The 23,458-nt window shown below is 40.0% G+C and overlaps 1 protein-coding gene across 1 annotated transcript in view; it reads left to right on the forward strand.

Annotated features, from left to right (window-relative positions):
* Positions 1-23,458, forward strand: part of LOC130068972 (interferon alpha/beta receptor 1a-like) — a gene marked incomplete at its 3' end in the record, with an annotated part of 42,107 nt that overhangs the window by 8,664 nt on the left and 9,985 nt on the right. Inside the window, exons 6-7 of the mRNA XM_056232630.1 lie at positions 9,801-9,850; positions 20,065-20,178. Coding sequence (XP_056088605.1) covers positions 9,801-9,850; positions 20,065-20,178 — 164 coding nt within the window. The remainder of the gene's footprint in view (positions 1-9,800; positions 9,851-20,064; positions 20,179-23,458) is intronic.

Genomic DNA, 23,458 nt, shown 5'->3' on the forward strand with positions numbered 1-23,458 from the left:
AGCAAGAATCTGAAAGACATAAGTTTTCAAAATTATTCTAAACTGTTTCAAGCTTGTGTGTGCCCTATACTTGATTATATTGTGGGGATTAGAGGACTTAGAAACATATCTATTTGTGAATTAGTGCAAAAAACTTTGGCGATAGTGGGAGACATGGGATGGGAATCGTGTGAGGCTCGTTGGAAGATATGTATGGCCCAGTTATGGAATCGTTTATTAGATATGGACACAAGTAGGTTGACGAGGAAAATATAAACACAATCTTGGTCCTTGGTCTAAAGATATATGCAAACTGTTTTCTAAATATGGGTTTGGTGAGTTGTTTTCTAATAATGAAAAGCTGAATATTGGTTTTGACTTTCTTTAAAGAGTGATTTTTTTGTTTTGTTTTGTAAGATAAAATCATAGATTGATTTGGTAAATATGGATGATGCTCAAAGATTGAGATGGCTGTTCACATGTGAACATATAACTTAGCCAACTATCCTGAGAAAGCCTGGGAGAAGAGGAAAAAAGCTCTTTATCAAGATGATTTGTAGATGAGGATTTGTTTGTATATGCTGTGTGTGTGTGTGTGTGTGTGTGTTGTTGTTGTTGTGGCAAAAACAATTATTTTTTTATTTTTATTTATCCTTTATTTAACCAGGAAAAAAAACCCATTGAGATTAAAAATCTCTTTTGCAAGGGAGACCTGGCCAAGATAGGCAGCAAAGTTACATCACATCATTACATACGTACAAAGACACACAGATGAAAGCCAATTATGCACTTACAATGAAATATCAATTAAAGCATTGACATGTGAGGGACTCCAACTCAAAGCATCTCATTCTCAACTTAAAAACACTCAAAGGAATCAATTTACTAAGTTTTAAGTTGTTCTGCAGCAAATTCCATGTAAAGGGAGCAGAATAAACAAAGGCCTTTTTACCCAGCACAGTACTGACATGTGGGACAGAAAACAAGACAACAGCCTGAGAACGGAGGGAGTAATGACAAACAATTTTTTTCATAAGAAGTGAACATAAATAGGATGGTAGCACACCAAGAATAGCCTTATATATAAATGTATACCAATGACAAAGCCTCCGTGTTGTCAGAGCAGACCACATGAGAATACAGCTCACAGTGGTGGGTGCGAGCTTTACAATTAGTAATAAATCTCAGCGATGCATGATAGGCTGCGTCAATCATGTGAAGGCATTGAGCAGATGAATGATAAAACACAGATAAAAAAGTGGATGCCACTAACCGTTTTTTAACATTAAAAGAAAAGCACAGCTTATTTCGAAAGTAAAAACCCAATTTTAGCCTCAACTTTCTCACTAGACAGTGAACATGAGTCTTAAATGATAGGCAATCATCAATAACAATACCAAGATACTTATAAGTTGTATTTACTTAACAGTCTGTATTTCACGTCCATCAAGAGTGATCACTGAGGGAATATTCAGTGGCCTATTCCGAGGGCCTGTGAAAAGCATACATTTGGTTTTATCTGCTGCATTGAGCACAAGTTTCAACTGTAGCAAAGTGTTTTGGACCACATTGAAGGCATTCTGTAACTGTGCAATGGCTTGTTTAAGAGAGGGTGCGCAGCAGTAAATAACTGTGTCATCTGCATAAAAATGAAAATTTGCATCAGACACATGCCGATTAAGATTATTTATATAAATAGTAAATAAAAGAGGGCCTAATACACAGCCTTGTGGAACCCCTTTAAGGATTGGTAAAATACCAGATTGAACACCATCATGCTTAATGCACTGAGTTCTGTCACTAAGATAGTTTGAGAACCAAGAGACAGTTTTCTTTGAAAACCCTGAATTAAGAAGCCTAATCTTTAAAACATCATGATCAACCGTGTCAAAAGCTTTTGACAAATCAATAAAAAGTGATGCACAGTGCTGCTTCTTGTCACGAGCAACAGAGATGTCATTTATCATCTTCATTGCAGTTGTGATGGTACTATGTTTTTTTCTAAAACCCTACTGAACTGGGGATAAAATGACATGTACATGCAAGAAGTGTTTCATCTGATCACTCACCAGGGATTCAAGCGTTTTGCAAGAAATTGGCCTGTAATTATTTAAGTCTGACGGGTCACCCCCTTTCAATAATGGACAAACAAATGCAGATTTCCATATTTTGGGAATAGTGTTGCTCTCTAAAGTAAGGTTAAAAAGAAACGTTAGTGGCTGTGCTACACAATCAGCAGCTATTTTTAAGAAATAAGGCTCTATAAGATCAGGTCCTGGAGGTTTTTCAGGAACCAGTCTTTTTAGGGATTTTGAACGTCGGCCACTAAGAATGGAGTGAGATTGAAGACACTTGTAGAGACTGGTACATCTCTACAAGATGTCACACTATAAGGACAAACAGTGTCAAACAAAGAACCAGACTGAATAAAATGCTCATTAACATGGTTCAATATCTCCAGCTTGTCATGAACTACTACAGACTCTTTCATAATAGAAGGAACATTAATACTATTTTTGTTTGGAGAAAGTAATTTTATAGCCTTCCAGAATTTTCTGGGATCATTTAAGGTGTTAGTAGTGGCTGACAGATAAAAATCAGATTTTGCTTTCTTAATAAAAAAAGAACATTTATTTCTTAGCTGCCTAAGAACAAGCCAATCAGACGAAGAGCCCGTTTTTCTTGCTTTGGCCCACGCTAAATTGCGGTCATGAAGAATATCTCCAAGCTCAGAGGAAAACCAGGGATTATTCCGCCCCTTAACTCTGAATCTCTTTAGTGGGGCGTGTCTATTTATTACTTGCAAAAAACTATCCCGGAAAAAGATCCAGGCTGACTCCACATCGGGAATCAGCTCTATTCTACTCCAATCACAATTAAACAAATCATGGCAAAAGACCTGTTCATTACATTTTTTGAGATTCCTCTTACATATTACCCAAGGTTTACATTTAGGCATCTTAGTATTCCTTAAAGTAGCAACAACGCAGTGGTCACTTAGGTCATTGCAAAAAACACCAACAGCAGAAAATTTGTGCGGGACATTAGTCAAAATTAAATCAATTTATGTGGATTTCTCATGGCACTTAAGATTTAAACGAGTGGGAGAATTGATTAACTGTGTAAAATTGACAGAATCACAAAATGACTTAAATTCATCTGAACAAGGTTTCAGCCAGTCCCAGTTTAGATCACCTGCTAAAATAATTTCAGAGTAGTCCAATCTGGATAAGAGTTGAATAAGAGTCTGCAATGCAGTACTCAAGGCAGAAGGAGGCCTATAACACCCAACAACAGTAACATAAAGGCCCTTGGCCAACTCCACCGCCAAAAATTCCAGCTGCTTACCGATTAAATCTGAATGGACTAGCTTCACATTAAATTTAGGTTTGACATAAATAGCAAAAACAATTATTAACAAAACAGCATCACAGTAAGAGACATCAGATTCAAATTGTATTTTAAAAGAAAGTTTTATTCTTTTAAAAGAGGCTTGTTCACAAAAAATACCGCGACAGCTACCTCGCAATAGGAACACAGACCTGCTTCACACAGAAAACAAGCAGCTTTTATATCCCCTTTTGACAAAGTCTCTTCTTCTGTAATTTACATTTACATTTTACATTTAGTCATTTAGCAGACGCTTTTATCCAAAGCGACTTACAACTGAGGACTAAAGCAAGCGAGTCATCGTGAAGAGGGAAGAACGACGCAAGAAGTGCTCAAAATACAAAGTTCAGGCATTGCTCAGAGTAGCAAAAGCCAGACAAGGGAAGATTTAAAAGGGAAGGAAAGATTTAAAAGAGAATAATTTTTTATTTTTTTTATGTTAAGTACTCACGGAAGAGATGAGTTTTCAGTTGTCTTTTGAATGCTGTCAGGGATTCTGCATTACGGACGAGGGTGGGGAGTTCATTCCACCAGCATGGAACCGTGAATGAGAATGTTCTGGAGAGTGATTTAGTGCCTCGCTGTGATGGCACCACGAGCCGTCGCTCCTTGGCCGATCGTAGGCTTCTGGTAGGGACGTAGACTTGTAGTAGGGAGTGAAAGTAGGACGGAGCTGAGTCTGTGGTAGATCTGTAAGCAAGCGTCAAAGCTTTGAATTTGATGCGAGCAGCGAGTGGTAGCCAATGCAGGGAGATGAACAGCGGAGTGACGTGGGCCCTTTTGGGCTCGTTGAAGACCAGGCGGGCTGCAGCATTCTGGATCATTTGTAGAGGTTTAGTAACACATGATGGAAGTCCAGCCAGAAGAGCATTGCAGTAATCAAGCCTAGAAATAACCAGGGCCTGGACGAGAAGTTGTGTTGCATGCTCAGTTAGGAAAGGCCTGATCTTCCTGATGTTGTGCATAGCAAACCTGCATGATCGAGCTGTCTTTGTAATGTGGTCTGTGAAGGTCAGCTGGTCATCAAATATTACTCCAAGATTTCTGACCGACCTTGATGGGGTGATTGAGGATGACTCTAGCTGGATAGTGAAGTCGTGCTGTAGAGACGGATTGGCAGGGAGGACGAGAAGCTCAGTCTTTGCCAGGTTGAGCTGCAGGTGATGTTCCTTCATCCATGCCGAGATGTCCGCCAGACAGCTTGAGATCCGTGCAGCTACTGTGGGATCATCTGGTTGAAATGAGAGGTGGAGCTGTGTGTCATCAGCATAGCAATGGTAAGAGAAACCATGTGCCTGTATGATGGATCCCAATGATGTGGTGTAGATGGAGAAGAGGAGTGGTCCAAGAACTGAACCCTGAGGAACCCCTGTGTTCAGTTGATGTGCTTTGGATACCTTGCCTCTCCATGTAACCCTGAAGGACCTACCTGTGAGATAGGACTCAAACCAGTGGAGGGAGGTTCCAGTGATGAGAGGGTGGACAGAAGGATCTGATGATTCACAGTGTCGAAGGCAGCAGAAAGATCCAGGAGAATGAGAACTGAAGATTTGGAAGCAGCTTTTACGATCCGCAGGGCTTCTGTGACCGACAGTAGTGCAATCTCGGTTGAATGGCCTTTCTTGAAGCCAGATTGGTTGACATCCAGCTGGTTGGTCAGAGACAGGAAAGATGATACTTGGTTGAAAGCAACTCGTTCAAGTGTTTTCGCAATGAATGGTAGGAGAGAGACAGGTCTGTAATTCTCTAAAAGTGATGTGTCTAATGTTGGTTTTTTAAGCAGTGGAGTTACCCGAGCCTGCTTGAATGTTGTAGGGAAAATGCCAGTGTGGAGGGATGAGTTGATGATGTGTGTGAGTGCTGGTAGAAGTGTGGGAGAGATGGCTTGTAGAAGGTGTGAGGGGATGGGGTCTAGAGGGCAGGTGGTAGGATGACTGGAGAGGAGAAGTTTAGATACTTCTTCCTCGGTTAGCGGAGAGAAGGTAAAGAGAAGGTTTCTGGTAGTGGGAGAGGATGGTTTGGGTTCCTGTGTGTGTGGAGTTGAGAACTGACTGCTGATAGAGGTTGTTTTGTTGGTGAAGAAGTTAGCAAAGTCATCAGCAGTTAAAGAGGAGGTGGGTGATGGTGGAGGTGGACAGAGGAGAGAATTGAATGTCTTGAAAAGTGTTCGTGTGTTAGAGGCGCTGTTGATCTTGCTGTGGAAATATGAAGATTTTGCAGTGTGAACATCAGCAGAAAAGGAAGAGAGCAGAGATTGATACATACTCAGGTCAGACGTGTCTTTTGATTTGCGCCATTTCCTCTCCATTGCCCTGAGTTTGGTCCGGTGTTCACGAAGAACCTCAGATAACCAGGGGTTAGAGGGAGTAGCGCGTGCTGGCCTGGAGGAGAGAGGGCAGATATTGTCTAAAGAAGAAGTTAAAGTGTAGCATAAAGTATCTGTTGCGGTATTCACATCTAGAGATGAGAATTGTGAGGGTGAGGGAAGTGAAGATGACACAGCAGAGGAAAGATGGGAAGGAGAATGTGAGCGCAGGTTACGTCTGAAAGTAACTGGTAGGGGGGTTGGTGGAGCATGGGTAGTGAGCTGTAGATTGAATGTAATGAGGAAATGATCTGAAACATGGAGAGGTTTCACCAAAATGTTGTCTGTGATGCAGTTGCGTGTGTAAACCAGGTCCAGCTGGTTGCCTGATTTGTGAGTACCTGTGGTGATGAGCCGTTTGAGATCGAATGAGGCTAGAAGATAGATGAAGTCTGTTGCATACGCCTTTTCTAGATGAATGTTGAAATCACCAAAGACTACGAGTGGGGTGCCATCCTCAGGGAAAGAGGACAGCAGCACATCCAGCTCCTCAACAAAGCTTCCCAGTTGACCTGGGGGGCGATAAATAACTACAATATGGATCCTAATGGGAGTTGTAAGTGTAATTGCATGAAATTAAAACGAGTTGTTATTGCATAGAGAAGAGAGAGTTGAGTATATCCAGTTGTTAGAAATGAGAAGGCCAGTACCCCCACCCCTCCCTGACTGGCGAGGGGTGTGAGAGAAAGAGAAGTTGTTAGAGAGAGCAGCTGGGGTTGCTGAGTCTTCTGGACGGATCCAGGTCTCAGTCAAGCCCAATATATTAAGAGTAGAATAGGGCTGCAACTAACGATTATTTTGATAATCGATTAATCGGACGATTATTTTTTCGATTAATCGATTAATCGGATAAAAAATTCAATTAGATTTTTGTTTATTATGACTAAATAAAACCCGGTTACACTTTATTTTAAGGTGTCCTTGTTACAGTGTAATTATATATTTAAGTACAGAGTAATATTAAGTAACTACATGTACTTACTATAGGAATAGGGTAGGATTAGGTTGAGGGTTAGTTGCATGTAATTATGCATAATTTACTGTTATTACAACAGTAAGTACATGTAACATATGTAACAAGGACACCGTAAAATAAAGTGTTACCTAAAACCCTAAATTAGGATATTTATGTGTAAAAGTGTACTTTAAAAAGTGCAAAAGCCACACATTGAGTTTTACAAATATCAATATTTGCATTGTTTTTAATGATAATTGCTGATGGCAAGTTGACAACCATGATTATTGTAAAAAAAAAAAAAAAACATTTATCCAACATATTGTTTTAACACAATTTTTGTTAAAACAAATTTACAGACATGTTGTTCAGATGTGAAGATATAAACTAAAAACATCTCAAATATATAATTCATTTAATTTTTATTTAAAATTAATTGAATTATAAGGATAATTTGTAAAAAAAAAAATATATATATATATATATAGAAAGACTGAAAACAAGCGTGTAAACATAGAGCCGCAGTAGATCGCGTTTGAAAAACAATTAAAACTTAATAGTAGACAAATGCTATATAAAGAGAACGTAATGGAGGTACGCAGCAAGCTAACAGGCTTGATTAAAAAGACAGGAAAAATGATGCATTAGTGCACAAACATTCGCTGAAAACCACTGAGTACAGTGACTAAAAAAACATAATTTACTGCTGCTGTTATTAACTGCCTTTATATTTAGTGCTTCGCTTTGTAAAGACCGTTTTAATTTAATATTTCTGCGGTAGCACTATTTTAATCCATCACTTATGTTGCGAGCGAACTGATTGCGCAACCTGATGCTCGAGACGCAAAATACAGACATCCCAAGTCTCCCGGAAGTTCTGGAAGTCACCCGCATATTGATAGCGGCTCGCAAATTAGTTCAAACTCCCGGGATTTGAGCACGCAAGCAAGAGCGCGCATGCGAGACAGAAGAGACTGTGCTCCAAACCGTGTAGCGCGAGCGCGCGGCAGAGCAACGGAGGGAGAGAGACCTTGCGTGTGTGCCTCATGAAGCGCGTGTAAGACAGAGAGCATCCTGATTGGCCTGTTTCAACCAATCACCAGTAAACGCTCCCCGTGACGTAAGCAGACCAACTAATCGATAATGACATTCGTTGACAACGATTTTCATAATCGATTATTATCGATTTTATCGATTAGTTGTTGCAGCCCTAGAGTAGAATGAGATGCAAAGGCTGGAATGAAGTCAGCTTTATTTACTGCTGACTGACAATTCCATAGATCCATAGAAAGAGAGAGAGGTGTGTGTGTGGATGAGAGAATAGGACGCAGATTAGCAGTATTGCGCTGCCTTCTGTGCGTGATGAGTGCACGTTGTCGAGAGACAACAGGAATGTATTGAAAGCACATGTTGCGAAAGGGAAATACGATAGAAGTGGGAAAAGGAAAAGGAGAGAAGTCGATACTTAAGTGCCTTGCCGGAGTCCTTGCTCGGTGGAGTCGCACAGGTAGAGTCGATGGTCTTTACCCGAGTCGGTCTTCACACGAGGAGGCTGATACGCTTCCGCTGCCGCTTCCGCAACAGCGCGCGCACTACATAGATATAATGCGTACTTTAACGCCTGAGTGAGGACAGCTGTTTCTGCCCAGCAATTAACACAGCAAACGCAAATTACCCGAATAATGGGAGAAATCGAAACTAGCTGTTGGAAGGCGCTCACTTAAGTGCTATAAAATTTAAACAGCAATACTATTCAGAGCGGCTGTTATATAAAGTGGGAACGCGTCTAATTAAAATACAAATTTGTGAGAAGGCAAAAAAGAAAATAACCAGAAAATCGAAAACAACCTTACCTTGTGGTAGATACTACACTGAAACAACAAGAGAACTGGATATTCAGAAAAACGACTTGCGCGCTCTTGTCTTGTTCACGGCCTGACCGCTTGTCCTGGCCTTGTTCTGGATCACTGCGAGTTTATATCTGTTTTACAGTTGCTGTTTCTGCCCAGCAATTAACACAGCAAACGCAAATTACCCGAATAATGGGAGAAATCGAAACTTTCGAAATTTCGAATCGAAACTTTCCGCTTACCCCAGTAAAACCAGATCTAGCAGGTTTTTAGAAATGCAATGGTCCTTCCTAACCCCCCTTCCTGGGCTTTTGTTGTCCCCACACCTGTGAGGTCAAAAGGCTTTATAATACAGTGATCCCTCTGACCCCCTTGGGCTTTACTGTCTTCACATCTGTGAGGTCAAAAGGCTTTATAATACAGTGATCCCTCTGACCCCCTTGGGCTTTACTGTCTTCACATCTGTGAGGTCAAAAGGCTTTATAATACAGTGGTCCCTCTGACCCCCTTGGGCTTTACTGTCTTCACATCTGTGAGGTCAAAAGGCTGAATACCCCTTAGTCTTTCTGAAGAAAGTGAGCCTCCCACCCCCCTGGGCTTTACTGTCCTCATACCTGTGCGGTCAAAAGGCTGACAACCCTTAGTCTTTCCTGATTACCCATGCTAATGAATTCAGAGGCTCTGTCCGACCATTTGCTTATGTGTGTGTGTCTTTGTTCCTGTGGCCTTACAGGCATACATTCCATGGAGAAATACATGATTGAATTAAAAGAAAAATCCCCCATAATGTCTAAGAAAAAGAAAAAGTAAAATATAAAATTTCTACAACAGTGTGTATGTGTATGTATCCTTGTGTGTACGTATATATTTGTATTCATGTATTTCTCCGAAGTATTTGTATATGCAACCGGAAGATGTTTGTAAAAATAAGTTTGTGGTGTCTTGGCATGACACAGAAATAAATGTAACTATTCACTATTCTATGGTGCTTTAGTGACACACTTTACCCCTCGCTGCACCTTAACCTGAAGCAACTTTACCTAGTAAAGGCTGCCATTCTGGGAAACATCAATCATTTAATGAATGTAATTCTCTTAAGCTACATAATTTATATGGTTATTCAGCAACATCTATGACATTTATAACCTACCATTTATGGATCATGTTATATAAGGCAGAATCTATGCTTCAGGTGTCATGGCTAGTCCAGCCCAGATTGAGTGAGAGACGTGTAAAGATTGAATGCTGTGTGTGATTGCAGGACTGACTCCATACTGGCAGATCTGTCTGTACTTCCTGCTGGCGCTGCTGGTGTGGTTTAGCTTTTACAAGGTGTTCAAGTCCTTGAAGAGCATCTTCTACCCAAATGTTCATCTCCCGCATCACATTCAGGAGGTAAAAACATTTATACTCTTTGTTACATGCTTTGATATCACAAGGTTTCAATGACCTTTGACCAAATATGTGTCAGTTAGTTATGCATATATGAACTGTTTATCAAAATGCAGGGTAACACTTTATAATAACTGCAAGCTATTAAAGTGTAAAAGAGTAAAATTAGACGATCTAATGAAGGACTAATTAGACCATCTAATGAAGGACTATTAGACCATCTAATGAAGGACTGTTAGCCCATCTAATGAAAGACTATTAGACCATCTAATGAAGGACTATTAGCCCATCTAATGAAGGACTGTTAGCCCATCTAATGAAGGACTGTTAGCCCATCTAATGAAGGACTGTTAGCCCATCTAATGAAGGACTGTTAGCCCATCTAATGAAGGACTGTTAGCCCATCTAATGAAGGACTATTAGCCCATCTAATGAAGGACTGTTAGCCCATCTAATGAAAGACTATTAGCCCATCTAATGAAGGACTATTAGACCATCTAATGAAGGACTGTTAGCCCATCTAATGAAGGACTGTTAGCCTATCTAATGAAAGACTATTAGCCCCTCTAATGAAGGACTGTTAGCCCATCTAATGAAGGACTATTAGCCCATCTAATGAAGGACTGTTAGCCCATCTAATGAAGGACTGTTAGCCCATCTAATGAAGGACTGTTAGCCCATCTAAGGAAGGACTGCTAGCCCATCTAATGAAGGACTGTTAGCCCATCTAATGAAGGACTGTTAGCCCATCTAATGAAGGACTGTTAGCCTGAAGGACTATTAGATCATCTAATGAAGGACTATTAGACCATCAAATGAAGGACTGTTAGCCCATCTAATGAAGGACTATTAGCCCATCTAATGAAGGACTGTTAGCCCATCTAATGAAGGACTGTTAGCCTGAAGGACTGTTAGCCCATCTAATGAAGGACTGTTAGCCCATCTAATGAAGGACTATTAGACCATCTAATGAAGGACTGTTAGCCCATCTAATGAAGGACTGTTAGCCCATCTAATGAAGGACTGTTAGCCTGAAGGACTATTAGACCATCAAATGAAGGACTATTAGACCATCAAATGAAGGACTATTAGACCATCAAATGAAGGACTGTTAGCCCATCTAATGAAGGACTATTAGCCCATCTAATGAAGGACTGTTAGCCCATCTAATGAAGGACTGTTAGCCCATCTAATGAAGGACTATTAGACCATCTAATGAAGGACTGTTAGCCCATCTAATGAAGGACTGTTAGCCCATCTAATGATGGACTATTAGCCCATCTAATGAAGGACTGTTAGACCATCTAATGATGGACTATTAGCCCATCTAATGAAGGACTGTTAGACCATCTAATGAAGGACTATTAGACCATCTAATGAAGGACTATTAGACCATCTAATGAAGGACTGTTAGACCATCTAATGAAGGACTATTAGACCATCTAATGAAGGACTATTAGCCCATCTAATGAAGGACTGTTAGACCATCTAATGAAGGACTGTTAGCCCATCTAATGATGGACTATTAGCCCATCTAATGAAGGACTGTTAGACCATCTAATGATGGACTATTAGCCCATCTAATGAAGGACTGTTAGACCATCTAATGAAGGACTATTAGACCATCTAATGAAGGACTATTAGCCCATCTAATGAAGGACTATTAGACCATCTAATGAAGGACTGTTAGACCATCTAATGAAGGACTATTAGACCATCTAATGAAGGACTATTAGCCCATCTAATGAAGGACTGTTAGACCATCTAATGAAGGACTGTTAGACCATCTAATGAAGGACTGTTAGCCCATCTAATGAAGGACTATTAGACCATCTAATGAAGGACTATTAGCCCATCTAATGAAGGACTGTTAGACCATCTAATGAAGGACTCTTAGACCATCTAATGAAGGACTATTAGCCCATCTAATGAAGGACTGTTAGCCCATCTAATGAAGGACTGTTAGACCATCAAATGAAGGACTGTTAGACCATCTAATGAAGGACTATTAGCCCATCTAATGAAGGACTGTTAGACAATCAAATGAAGGACTGTTAGACCATCAAATGAAGGACTGTTAGACCATCTAATGAAGGACTATTAGCCCATCTAATGAAGGACTGTTAGACCATCTAATGAAGGACTGTTAGACCATCTAATGAAGGACTGTTAGACCATCTAATGAAGGACTGTTAGCCCATCTAATGAAGGACTGTTAGCCTGAAGGACTATTAGACCATCAAATGAAGGACTGTTAGCCCATCTAATGAAGGACTATTAGACCATCTAATGAAGGACTGTTAGACCATCTAATGAAGGACTGTTAGCCTGAAGGACTGTTAGCCCATCTAATGAAGGACTGTTAGCCCATCTAATGAAGGACTATTAGACCATCTAATGAAGGACTGTTAGACCATCTAATGAAGGACTATTAGCCCATCTAATGAAGGACTGTTAGCCCATCTAATGAAGGACTGTTAGCCTGAAGGACTATTAGACCATCAAATGAAGGACTATTAGACCATCAAATGAAGCACTATTAGACCATCAAATGAAGGACTGTTAGCCCATCTAATGAAGGACTATTAGCCCATCTAATGAAGGACTGTTAGCCCATCTAATGAAGGACTGTTAGCCCATCTAATGAAGGACTATTAGACCATCTAATGAAGGACTGTTAGCCCATCTAATGAAGGACTATTAGACCATCTAATGAAGGACTATTAGCCCATCTAATGAAGGACTGTTAGCCCATCTAATGAAGGACTGTTAGCCCATCTAATGAAGGACTGTTAGACCATCTAATGAAGGACTATTAGACCATCTAATGAAAGACTGTTAGCCCATCTAATAAAGGACTGTTAGCCCATCTAATGAAGGACTGTTAGCCCATCTAATAAAGGACTGTTAGCCCATCTAATGATGGACTATTAGCCCATCTAATGAAGGACTGTTAGACCATCTAATGAAGGACTGTTAGCCCATCTAATGATGGACTATTAGCCCATCTAATGAAGGACTGTTAGACCATCTAATGATGGACTATTAGCCCATCTAATGAAGGACTATTAGACCATCTAATGAAGGACTATTAGACCATCTAATGAAGGACTATTAGACCATCTAATGAAGGACTATTAGCCCATCTAATGAAGGACTATTAGACCATCTAATGAAGGACTGTTAGACCATCTAATGAAGGACTATTAGACCATCTAATGAAGGACTATTAGCCCATCTAATGAAGGACTGTTAGACCATCTAATGAAGGACTGTTAGACCATCTAATGAAGGACTGTTAGCCCATCTAATGAAGGACTATTAGACCATCTAATGAAGGACTATTAGCCCATCTAATGAAGGACTGTTAGCCCATCTAATGAAGGACTGTTAGCCCATCTAATGAAGGACTATTAGCCCATCTAATGAAGGACTCTTAGACCATCTAATGAAGGACTATTAGCCCATCTAATGAAGGACTGTTAGCCCATCTAATGAAGGACTATTAGACCATCTAATGAAGGACTATTAGCCCATCTAATGAAGGACTGTTAGACCATCAAATGAAGGACTGTTAGACCATCAAATGAAGGACTGTTAGACCATCTAATGAAGGACTATTAGCCCATCTAATGAAGGACTGTTAGACCATCTAATGAAGGACTGTTAGACCATCTAATGAAGGACTGTTAGACCATCTAATGAAGGACTGTTAGCCCATCTAATGAAGGACTGTTAGCCTGAAGGACTATTAGACCATCAAATGAAGGACTGTTAGCCCATCTAATGAAGGACTATTAGACCATCTAATGAAGGACTGTTAGACCATCTAATGAAGGACTGTTAGCCCATCTAATGAAGGACTGTTAGCCCATCTAATGAAGGACTGTTAGCCTGAAGGACTGTTAGCCCATCTAATGAAGGACTGTTAGCCCATCTAATGAAGGACTATTAGACCATCTAATGAAGGACTGTTAGACCATCTAATGAAGGACTGTTAGCCCATCTAATGAAGGACTGTTAGACCATCTAATGAAGGACTATTAGCCCATCTAATGAAGGACTGTTAGACCATCTAATGAAGGACTGTTAGACCATCTAATGAAGGACTGTTAGACCATCTAATGAAGGACTGTTAGCCCATCTAATGAAGGACTGTTAGCCTGAAGGACTATTAGACCATCAAATGAAGGACTATTAGACCATCAAATGAAGCACTATTAGACCATCAAATGAAGGACTGTTAGCCCATCTAATGAAGGACTATTAGCCCATCTAATGAAGGACTGTTAGCCCATCTAATGAAGGACTGTTAGCCCATCTAATGAAGGACTATTAGACCATCTAATGAAGGACTGTTAGCCCATCTAATGAAGGACTATTAGACCATCTAATGAAGGACTATTAGCCCATCGAATGAAGGACTGTTAGCCCATCTAATGAAGGACTATTGGCCCATCTAATGAAGGACTGTTAGACCATCTAATGAAGGACTATTAGACCATCTAATGAAGGACTGTTAGCCCATCTAATAAAGGACTGTTAGCCCATCTAATGAAGGACTGTTAGCCCATCTAATGAAGGACTGTTAGACCATCTAATGAAGGACTATTAGACCATCTAATGAAGGACTATTAGACCATCTAATGAAGGACTATTAGACCATCTAATGAAGGACTATTAGCCCATCTAATGAAGGACTATTAGACCATCTAATGAAGGACTGTTAGACCATCTAATGAAGGACTATTAGACCATCTAATGAAGGACTATTAGCCCATCTAATGAAGGACTGTTAGACCATCTAATGAAGGACTGTTAGACCATCTAATGAAGGACTGTTAGCCCATCTAATGAAGGACTATTAGACCATCTAATGAAGGACTATTAGCCCATCTAATGAAGGACTGTTAGCCCATCTAATGAAGGACTGTTAGCCCATCTAATGAAGGACTATTAGCCCATCTAATGAAGGACTCTTAGACCATCTAATGAAGGACTATTAGCCCATCTAATGAAGGACTGTTAGCCCATCTAATGAAGGACTATTAGACCATCTAATGAAGGACTATTAGCCCATCTAATGAAGGACTGTTAGACCATCAAATGAAGGACTGTTAGACCATCAAATGAAGGACTGTTAGACCATCTAATGAAGGACTATTAGCCCATCTAATGAAGGACTGTTAGACCATCTAATGAAGGACTGTTAGACCATCTAATGAAGGACTGTTAGACCATCTAATGAAGGACTGTTAGCCCATCTAATGAAGGACTGTTAGCCTGAAGGACTATTAGACCATCAAATGAAGGACTGTTAGCCCATCTAATGAAGGACTATTAGACCATCTAATGAAGGACTGTTAGACCATCTAATGAAGGACTGTTAGCCCATCTAATGAAGGACTGTTAGCCCATCTAATGAAGGACTGTTAGCCTGAAGGACTGTTAGCCCATCTAATGAAGGACTGTTAGCCCATCTAATGAAGGACTATTAGACCATCTAATGAAGGACTGTTAGACCATCTAATGAAGGACTGTTAGCCCATCTAATGAAGGACTGTTAGACCATCTAATGAAGGACTATTAGCCCATCTAATGAAGGACTGTTAGACCATCTAATGAAGGACTGTTAGACCATCTAATGAAGGACTGTTAGACCATCTAATGAAGGACTGTTAGCCCATCTAATGAAGGACTGTTAGCCTGAAGGACTATTAGACCATCAAATGAAGGACTATTAGACCATCAAATGAAGCACTATTAGACCATCAAATGAAGGACTGTTAGCCCATCTAATGAAGGACTATTAGCCCATCTAATGAAGGACTGTTAGCCCATCTAATGAAGGACTGTTAGCCCATCTAATGAAGGACTATTAGACCATCTAATGAAGGACTGTTAGCCCATCTAATGAAGGACTATTAGACCATCTAATGAAGGACTATTAGCCCATCTAATGAAGGACTGTTAGCCCATCTAATGAAGGACTATTGGCCCATCTAATGAAGGACTGTTAGACCATCTAATGAAGGACTATTAGACCATCTAATGAAGGACTGTTAGCCCATCTAATAAAGGACTGTTAGCCCATCTAATGAAGGACTGTTAGCCCATCTAATGAAGGACTGTTAGACCATCTAATGAAGGACTATTAGCCCATCTAATGAAGGACTGTTAGACCATCTAATGAAGGACTATTAGCCCATCTAATGAAGGACTGTTAGCCCATCTAATAAAGGACTGTTAGCCCATCTAATGAAGGACTGTTAGCCCATCTAATGAAGGACTGTTAGCCCATCTAATGATGGACTATTAGCCCAAATGTTGTCTGTGATGCAGTTGCGTGTGTAAACCAGGTCCAGCTGGTTGCCTGATTTGTGAGTACCTGTGGTGATGAGCCGTTTGAGATCGAATGAGGCTAGAAGATAGATGAAGTCTGTTGCATACGCCTTTTCTAGATGAATGTTGAAATCACCAAAGACTACGAGTGGGGTGCCATCCTCAGGGAAAGAGGACAGCAGCACATCCAGCTCCTCAACAAAGCTTCCCAGTTGACCTGGGGGGCGATAAATAACTACAATATGGATCCTAATGGGAGTTGTAAGTGTAATTGCATGAAATTAAAACGAGTTGTTATTGCATAGAGAAGAGAGAGTTGAGTATATCCAGTTGTTAGAAATGAGAAGGCCAGTACCCCCACCCCTCCCTGACTGGCGAGGGGTGTGAGAGAAAGAGAAGTTGTTAGAGAGAGCAGCTGGGGTTGCTGAGTCTTCTGGACGGATCCAGGTCTCAGTCAAGCCCAATATATTAAGAGTAGAATAGGGCTGCAACTAACGATTATTTTGATAATCGATTAATCGGACGATTATTTTTTCGATTAATCGATTAATCGGATAAAAAATTCAATTAGATTTTTGTTTATTATGACTAAATAAAACCCGGTTACACTTTATTTTAAGGTGTCCTTGTTACAGTGTAATTATATATTTAAGTACAGAGTAATATTAAGTAACTACATGTACTTACTATAGGAATAGGGTAGGATTAGGTTGAGGGTTAGTTGCATGTAATTATGCATAATTTACTGTTATTACAACAGTAAGTACATGTAACATATGTAACAAGGACACCGTAAAATAAAGTGTTACCTAAAACCCTAAATTAGGATATTTATGTGTAAAAGTGTACTTTAAAAAGTGCAAAAGCCACACATTGAGTTTTACAAATATCAATATTTGCATTGTTTTTAATGATAATTGCTGATGGCAAGTTGACAACCATGATTATTGTAAAAAAAAAAAAAAAACATTTATCCAACATATTGTTTTAACACAATTTTTGTTAAAACAAATTTACAGACATGTTGTTCAGATGTGAAGATATAAACTAAAAACATCTCAAATATATAATTCATTTAATTTTTATTTAAAATTAATTGAATTATAAGGATAATTTGTAAAAAAAAAAATATATATATATATATATAGAAAGACTGAAAACAAGCGTGTAAACATAGAGCCGCAGTAGATCGCGTTTGAAAAACAATTAAAACTTAATAGTAGACAAATGCTATATAAAGAGAACGTAATGGAGGTACGCAGCAAGCTAACAGGCTTGATTAAAAAGACAGGAAAAATGATGCATTAGTGCACAAACATTCGCTGAAAACCACTGAGTACAGTGACTAAAAAAACATAATTTACTGCTGCTGTTATTAACTGCCTTTATATTTAGTGCTTCGCTTTGTAAAGACCGTTTTAATTTAATATTTCTGCGGTAGCACTATTTTAATCCATCACTTATGTTGCGAGCGAACTGATTGCGCAACCTGATGCTCGAGACGCAAAATACAGACATCCCAAGTCTCCCGGAAGTTCTGGAAGTCACCCGCATATTGATAGCGGCTCGCAAATTAGTTCAAACTCCCGGGATTTGAGCACGCAAGCAAGAGCGCGCATGCGAGACAGAAGAGACTGTGCTCCAAACCGTGTAGCGCGAGCGCGCGGCAGAGCAACGGAGGGAGAGAGACCTTGCGTGTGTGCCTCATGAAGCGCGTGTAAGACAGAGAGCATCCTGATTGGCCTGTTTCAACCAATCACCAGTAAACGCTCCCCGTGACGTAAGCAGACCAACTAATCGATAATGACATTCGTTGACAACGATTTTCATAATCGATTATTATCGATTTTATCGATTAGTTGTTGCAGCCCTAGAGTAGAATGAGATGCAAAGGCTGGAATGAAGTCAGCTTTATTTACTGCTGACTGACAATTCCATAGATCCATAGAAAGAGAGAGAGGTGTGTGTGTGGATGAGAGAATAGGACGCAGATTAGCAGTATTGCGCTGCCTTCTGTGCGTGATGAGTGCACGTTGTCGAGAGACAACAGGAATGTATTGAAAGCACATGTTGCGAAAGGGAAATACGATAGAAGTGGGAAAAGGAAAAGGAGAGAAGTCGATACTTAAGTGCCTTGCCGGAGTCCTTGCTCGGTGGAGTCGCACAGGTAGAGTCGATGGTCTTTACCCGAGTCGGTCTTCACACGAGGAGGCTGATACGCTTCCGCTGCCGCTTCCGCAACAGCGCGCGCACTACATAGATATAATGCGTACTTTAACGCCTGAGTGAGGACAGCTGTTTCTGCCCAGCAATTAACACAGCAAACGCAAATTACCCGAATAATGGGAGAAATCGAAACTAGCTGTTGGAAGGCGCTCACTTAAGTGCTATAAAATTTAAACAGCAATACTATTCAGAGCGGCTGTTATATAAAGTGGGAACGCGTCTAATTAAAATACAAATTTGTGAGAAGGCAAAAAAGAAAATAACCAGAAAATCGAAAACAACCTTACCTTGTGGTAGATACTACACTGAAACAACAAGAGAACTGGATATTCAGAAAAACGACTTGCGCGCTCTTGTCTTGTTCACGGCCTGACCGCTTGTCCTGGCCTTGTTCTGGATCACTGCGAGTTTATATCTGTTTTACAGTTGCTGTTTCTGCCCAGCAATTAACACAGCAAACGCAAATTACCCGAATAATGGGAGAAATCGAAACTTTCGAAATTTCGAATCGAAACTTTCCGCTTACCCCAGTAAAACCAGATCTAGCAGGTTTTTAGAAATGCAATGGTCCTTCCTAACCCCCCTTCCTGGGCTTTTGTTGTCCCCACACCTGTGAGGTCAAAAGGCTTTATAATACAGTGATCCCTCTGACCCCCTTGGGCTTTACTGTCTTCACATCTGTGAGGTCAAAAGGCTTTATAATACAGTGATCCCTCTGACCCCCTTGGGCTTTACTGTCTTCACATCTGTGAGGTCAAAAGGCTTTATAATACAGTGGTCCCTCTGACCCCCTTGGGCTTTACTGTCTTCACATCTGTGAGGTCAAAAGGCTGAATACCCCTTAGTCTTTCTGAAGAAAGTGAGCCTCCCACCCCCCTGGGCTTTACTGTCCTCATACCTGTGCGGTCAAAAGGCTGACAACCCTTAGTCTTTCCTGATTACCCATGCTAATGAATTCAGAGGCTCTGTCCGACCATTTGCTTATGTGTGTGTGTCTTTGTTCCTGTGGCCTTACAGGCATACATTCCATGGAGAAATACATGATTGAATTAAAAGAAAAATCCCCCATAATGTCTAAGAAAAAGAAAAAGTAAAATATAAAATTTCTACAACAGTGTGTATGTGTATGTATCCTTGTGTGTACGTATATATTTGTATTCATGTATTTCTCCGAAGTATTTGTATATGCAACCGGAAGATGTTTGTAAAAATAAGTTTGTGGTGTCTTGGCATGACACAGAAATAAATGTAACTATTCACTATTCTATGGTGCTTTAGTGACACACTTTACCCCTCGCTGCACCTTAACCTGAAGCAACTTTACCTAGTAAAGGCTGCCATTCTGGGAAACATCAATCATTTAATGAATGTAATTCTCTTAAGCTACATAATTTATATGGTTATTCAGCAACATCTATGACATTTATAACCTACCATTTATGGATCATGTTATATAAGGCAGAATCTATGCTTCAGGTGTCATGGCTAGTCCAGCCCAGATTGAGTGAGAGACGTGTAAAGATTGAATGCTGTGTGTGATTGCAGGACTGACTCCATACTGGCAGATCTGTCTGTACTTCCTGCTGGCGCTGCTGGTGTGGTTTAGCTTTTACAAGGTGTTCAAGTCCTTGAAGAGCATCTTCTACCCAAATGTTCATCTCCCGCATCACATTCAGGAGGTAAAAACATTTATACTCTTTGTTACATGCTTTGATATCACAAGGTTTCAATGACCTTTGACCAAATATGTGTCAGTTAGTTATGCATATATGAACTGTTTATCAAAATGCAGGGTAACACTTTATAATAACTGCAAGCTATTAAAGTGTAAAAGAGTAAAATTAGACGATCTAATGAAGGACTAATTAGACCATCTAATGAAGGACTATTAGACCATCTAATGAAGGACTGTTAGCCCATCTAATGAAAGACTATTAGACCATCTAATGAAGGACTATTAGCCCATCTAATGAAGGACTGTTAGCCCATCTAATGAAGGACTGTTAGCCCATCTAATGAAGGACTGTTAGCCCATCTAATGAAGGACTGTTAGCCCATCTAATGAAGGACTGTTAGCCCATCTAATGAAGGACTATTAGCCCATCTAATGAAGGACTGTTAGCCCATCTAATGAAAGACTATTAGCCCATCTAATGAAGGACTATTAGACCATCTAATGAAGGACTGTTAGCCCATCTAATGAAGGACTGTTAGCCTATCTAATGAAAGACTATTAGCCCCTCTAATGAAGGACTGTTAGCCCATCTAATGAAGGACTATTAGCCCATCTAATGAAGGACTGTTAGCCCATCTAATGAAGGACTGTTAGCCCATCTAATGAAGGACTGTTAGCCCATCTAAGGAAGGACTGCTAGCCCATCTAATGAAGGACTGTTAGCCCATCTAATGAAGGACTGTTAGCCCATCTAATGAAGGACTGTTAGCCTGAAGGACTATTAGATCATCTAATGAAGGACTATTAGACCATCAAATGAAGGACTGTTAGCCCATCTAATGAAGGACTATTAGCCCATCTAATGAAGGACTGTTAGCCCATCTAATGAAGGACTGTTAGCCTGAAGGACTGTTAGCCCATCTAATGAAGGACTGTTAGCCCATCTAATGAAGGACTATTAGACCATCTAATGAAGGACTGTTAGCCCATCTAATGAAGGACTGTTAGCCCATCTAATGAAGGACTGTTAGCCTGAAGGACTATTAGACCATCAAATGAAGGACTATTAGACCATCAAATGAAGGACTATTAGACCATCAAATGAAGGACTGTTAGCCCATCTAATGAAGGACTATTAGCCCATCTAATGAAGGACTGTTAGCCCATCTAATGAAGGACTGTTAGCCCATCTAATGAAGGACTATTAGACCATCTAATGAAGGACTGTTAGCCCATCTAATGAAGGACTGTTAGCCCATCTAATGATGGACTATTAGCCCATCTAATGAAGGACTGTTAGACCATCTAATGATGGACTATTAGCCCATCTAATGAAGGACTGTTAGACCATCTAATGAAGGACTATTAGACCATCTAATGAAGGACTATTAGACCATCTAATGAAGGACTGTTAGACCATCTAATGAAGGACTATTAGACCATCTAATGAAGGACTATTAGCCCATCTAATGAAGGACTGTTAGACCATCTAATGAAGGACTGTTAGCCCATCTAATGATGGACTATTAGCCCATCTAATGAAGGACTGTTAGACCATCTAATGATGGACTATTAGCCCATCTAATGAAGGACTGTTAGACCATCTAATGAAGGACTATTAGACCATCTAATGAAGGACTATTAGCCCATCTAATGAAGGACTATTAGACCATCTAATGAAGGACTGTTAGACCATCTAATGAAGGACTATTAGACCATCTAATGAAGGACTATTAGCCCATCTAATGAAGGACTGTTAGACCATCTAATGAAGGACTGTTAGACCATCTAATGAAGGACTGTTAGCCCATCTAATGAAGGACTATTAGACCATCTAATGAAGGACTATTAGCCCATCTAATGAAGGACTGTTAGACCATCTAATGAAGGACTCTTAGACCATCTAATGAAGGACTATTAGCCCATCTAATGAAGGACTGTTAGCCCATCTAATGAAGGACTGTTAGACCATCAAATGAAGGACTGTTAGACCATCTAATGAAGGACTATTAGCCCATCTAATGAAGGACTGTTAGACAATCAAATGAAGGACTGTTAGACCATCAAATGAAGGACTGTTAGACCATCTAATGAAGGACTATTAGCCCATCTAATGAAGGACTGTTAGACCATCTAATGAAGGACTGTTAGACCATCTAATGAAGGACTGTTAGACCATCTAATGAAGGACTGTTAGCCCATCTAATGAAGGACTGTTAGCCTGAAGGACTATTAGACCATCAAATGAAGGACTGTTAGCCCATCTAATGAAGGACTATTAGACCATCTAATGAAGGACTGTTAGACCATCTAATGAAGGACTGTTAGCCTGAAGGACTGTTAGCCCATCTAATGAAGGACTGTTAGCCCATCTAATGAAGGACTATTAGACCATCTAATGAAGGACTGTTAGACCATCTAATGAAGGACTATTAGCCCATCTAATGAAGGACTGTTAGCCCATCTAATGAAGGACTGTTAGCCTGAAGGACTATTAGACCATCAAATGAAGGACTATTAGACCATCAAATGAAGCACTATTAGACCATCAAATGAAGGACTGTTAGCCCATCTAATGAAGGACTATTAGCCCATCTAATGAAGGACTGTTAGCCCATCTAATGAAGGACTGTTAGCCCATCTAATGAAGGACTATTAGACCATCTAATGAAGGACTGTTAGCCCATCTAATGAAGGACTATTAGACCATCTAATGAAGGACTATTAGCCCATCTAATGAAGGACTGTTAGCCCATCTAATGAAGGACTGTTAGCCCATCTAATGAAGGACTGTTAGACCATCTAATGAAGGACTATTAGACCATCTAATGAAAGACTGTTAGCCCATCTAATAAAGGACTGTTAGCCCATCTAATGAAGGACTGTTAGCCCATCTAATAAAGGACTGTTAGCCCATCTAATGATGGACTATTAGCCCATCTAATGAAGGACTGTTAGACCATCTAATGAAGGACTGTTAGCCCATCTAATGATGGACTATTAGCCCATCTAATGAAGGACTGTTAGACCATCTAATGATGGACTATTAGCCCATCTAATGAAGGACTATTAGACCATCTAATGAAGGACTATTAGACCATCTAATGAAGGACTATTAGACCATCTAATGAAGGACTATTAGCCCATCTAATGAAGGACTATTAGACCATCTAATGAAGGACTGTTAGACCATCTAATGAAGGACTATTAGACCATCTAATGAAGGACTATTAGCCCATCTAATGAAGGACTGTTAGACCATCTAATGAAGGACTGTTAGACCA

The sequence above is a fragment of the Rhinichthys klamathensis genome, unplaced genomic scaffold (genome assembly GCF_029890125.1).
Source record: "Rhinichthys klamathensis goyatoka isolate OS25496 unplaced genomic scaffold, OSU_Roscu_1.1 h1tg000350l_1, whole genome shotgun sequence".
NCBI lineage: Eukaryota > Metazoa > Chordata > Actinopteri > Cypriniformes > Leuciscidae > Rhinichthys > Rhinichthys klamathensis.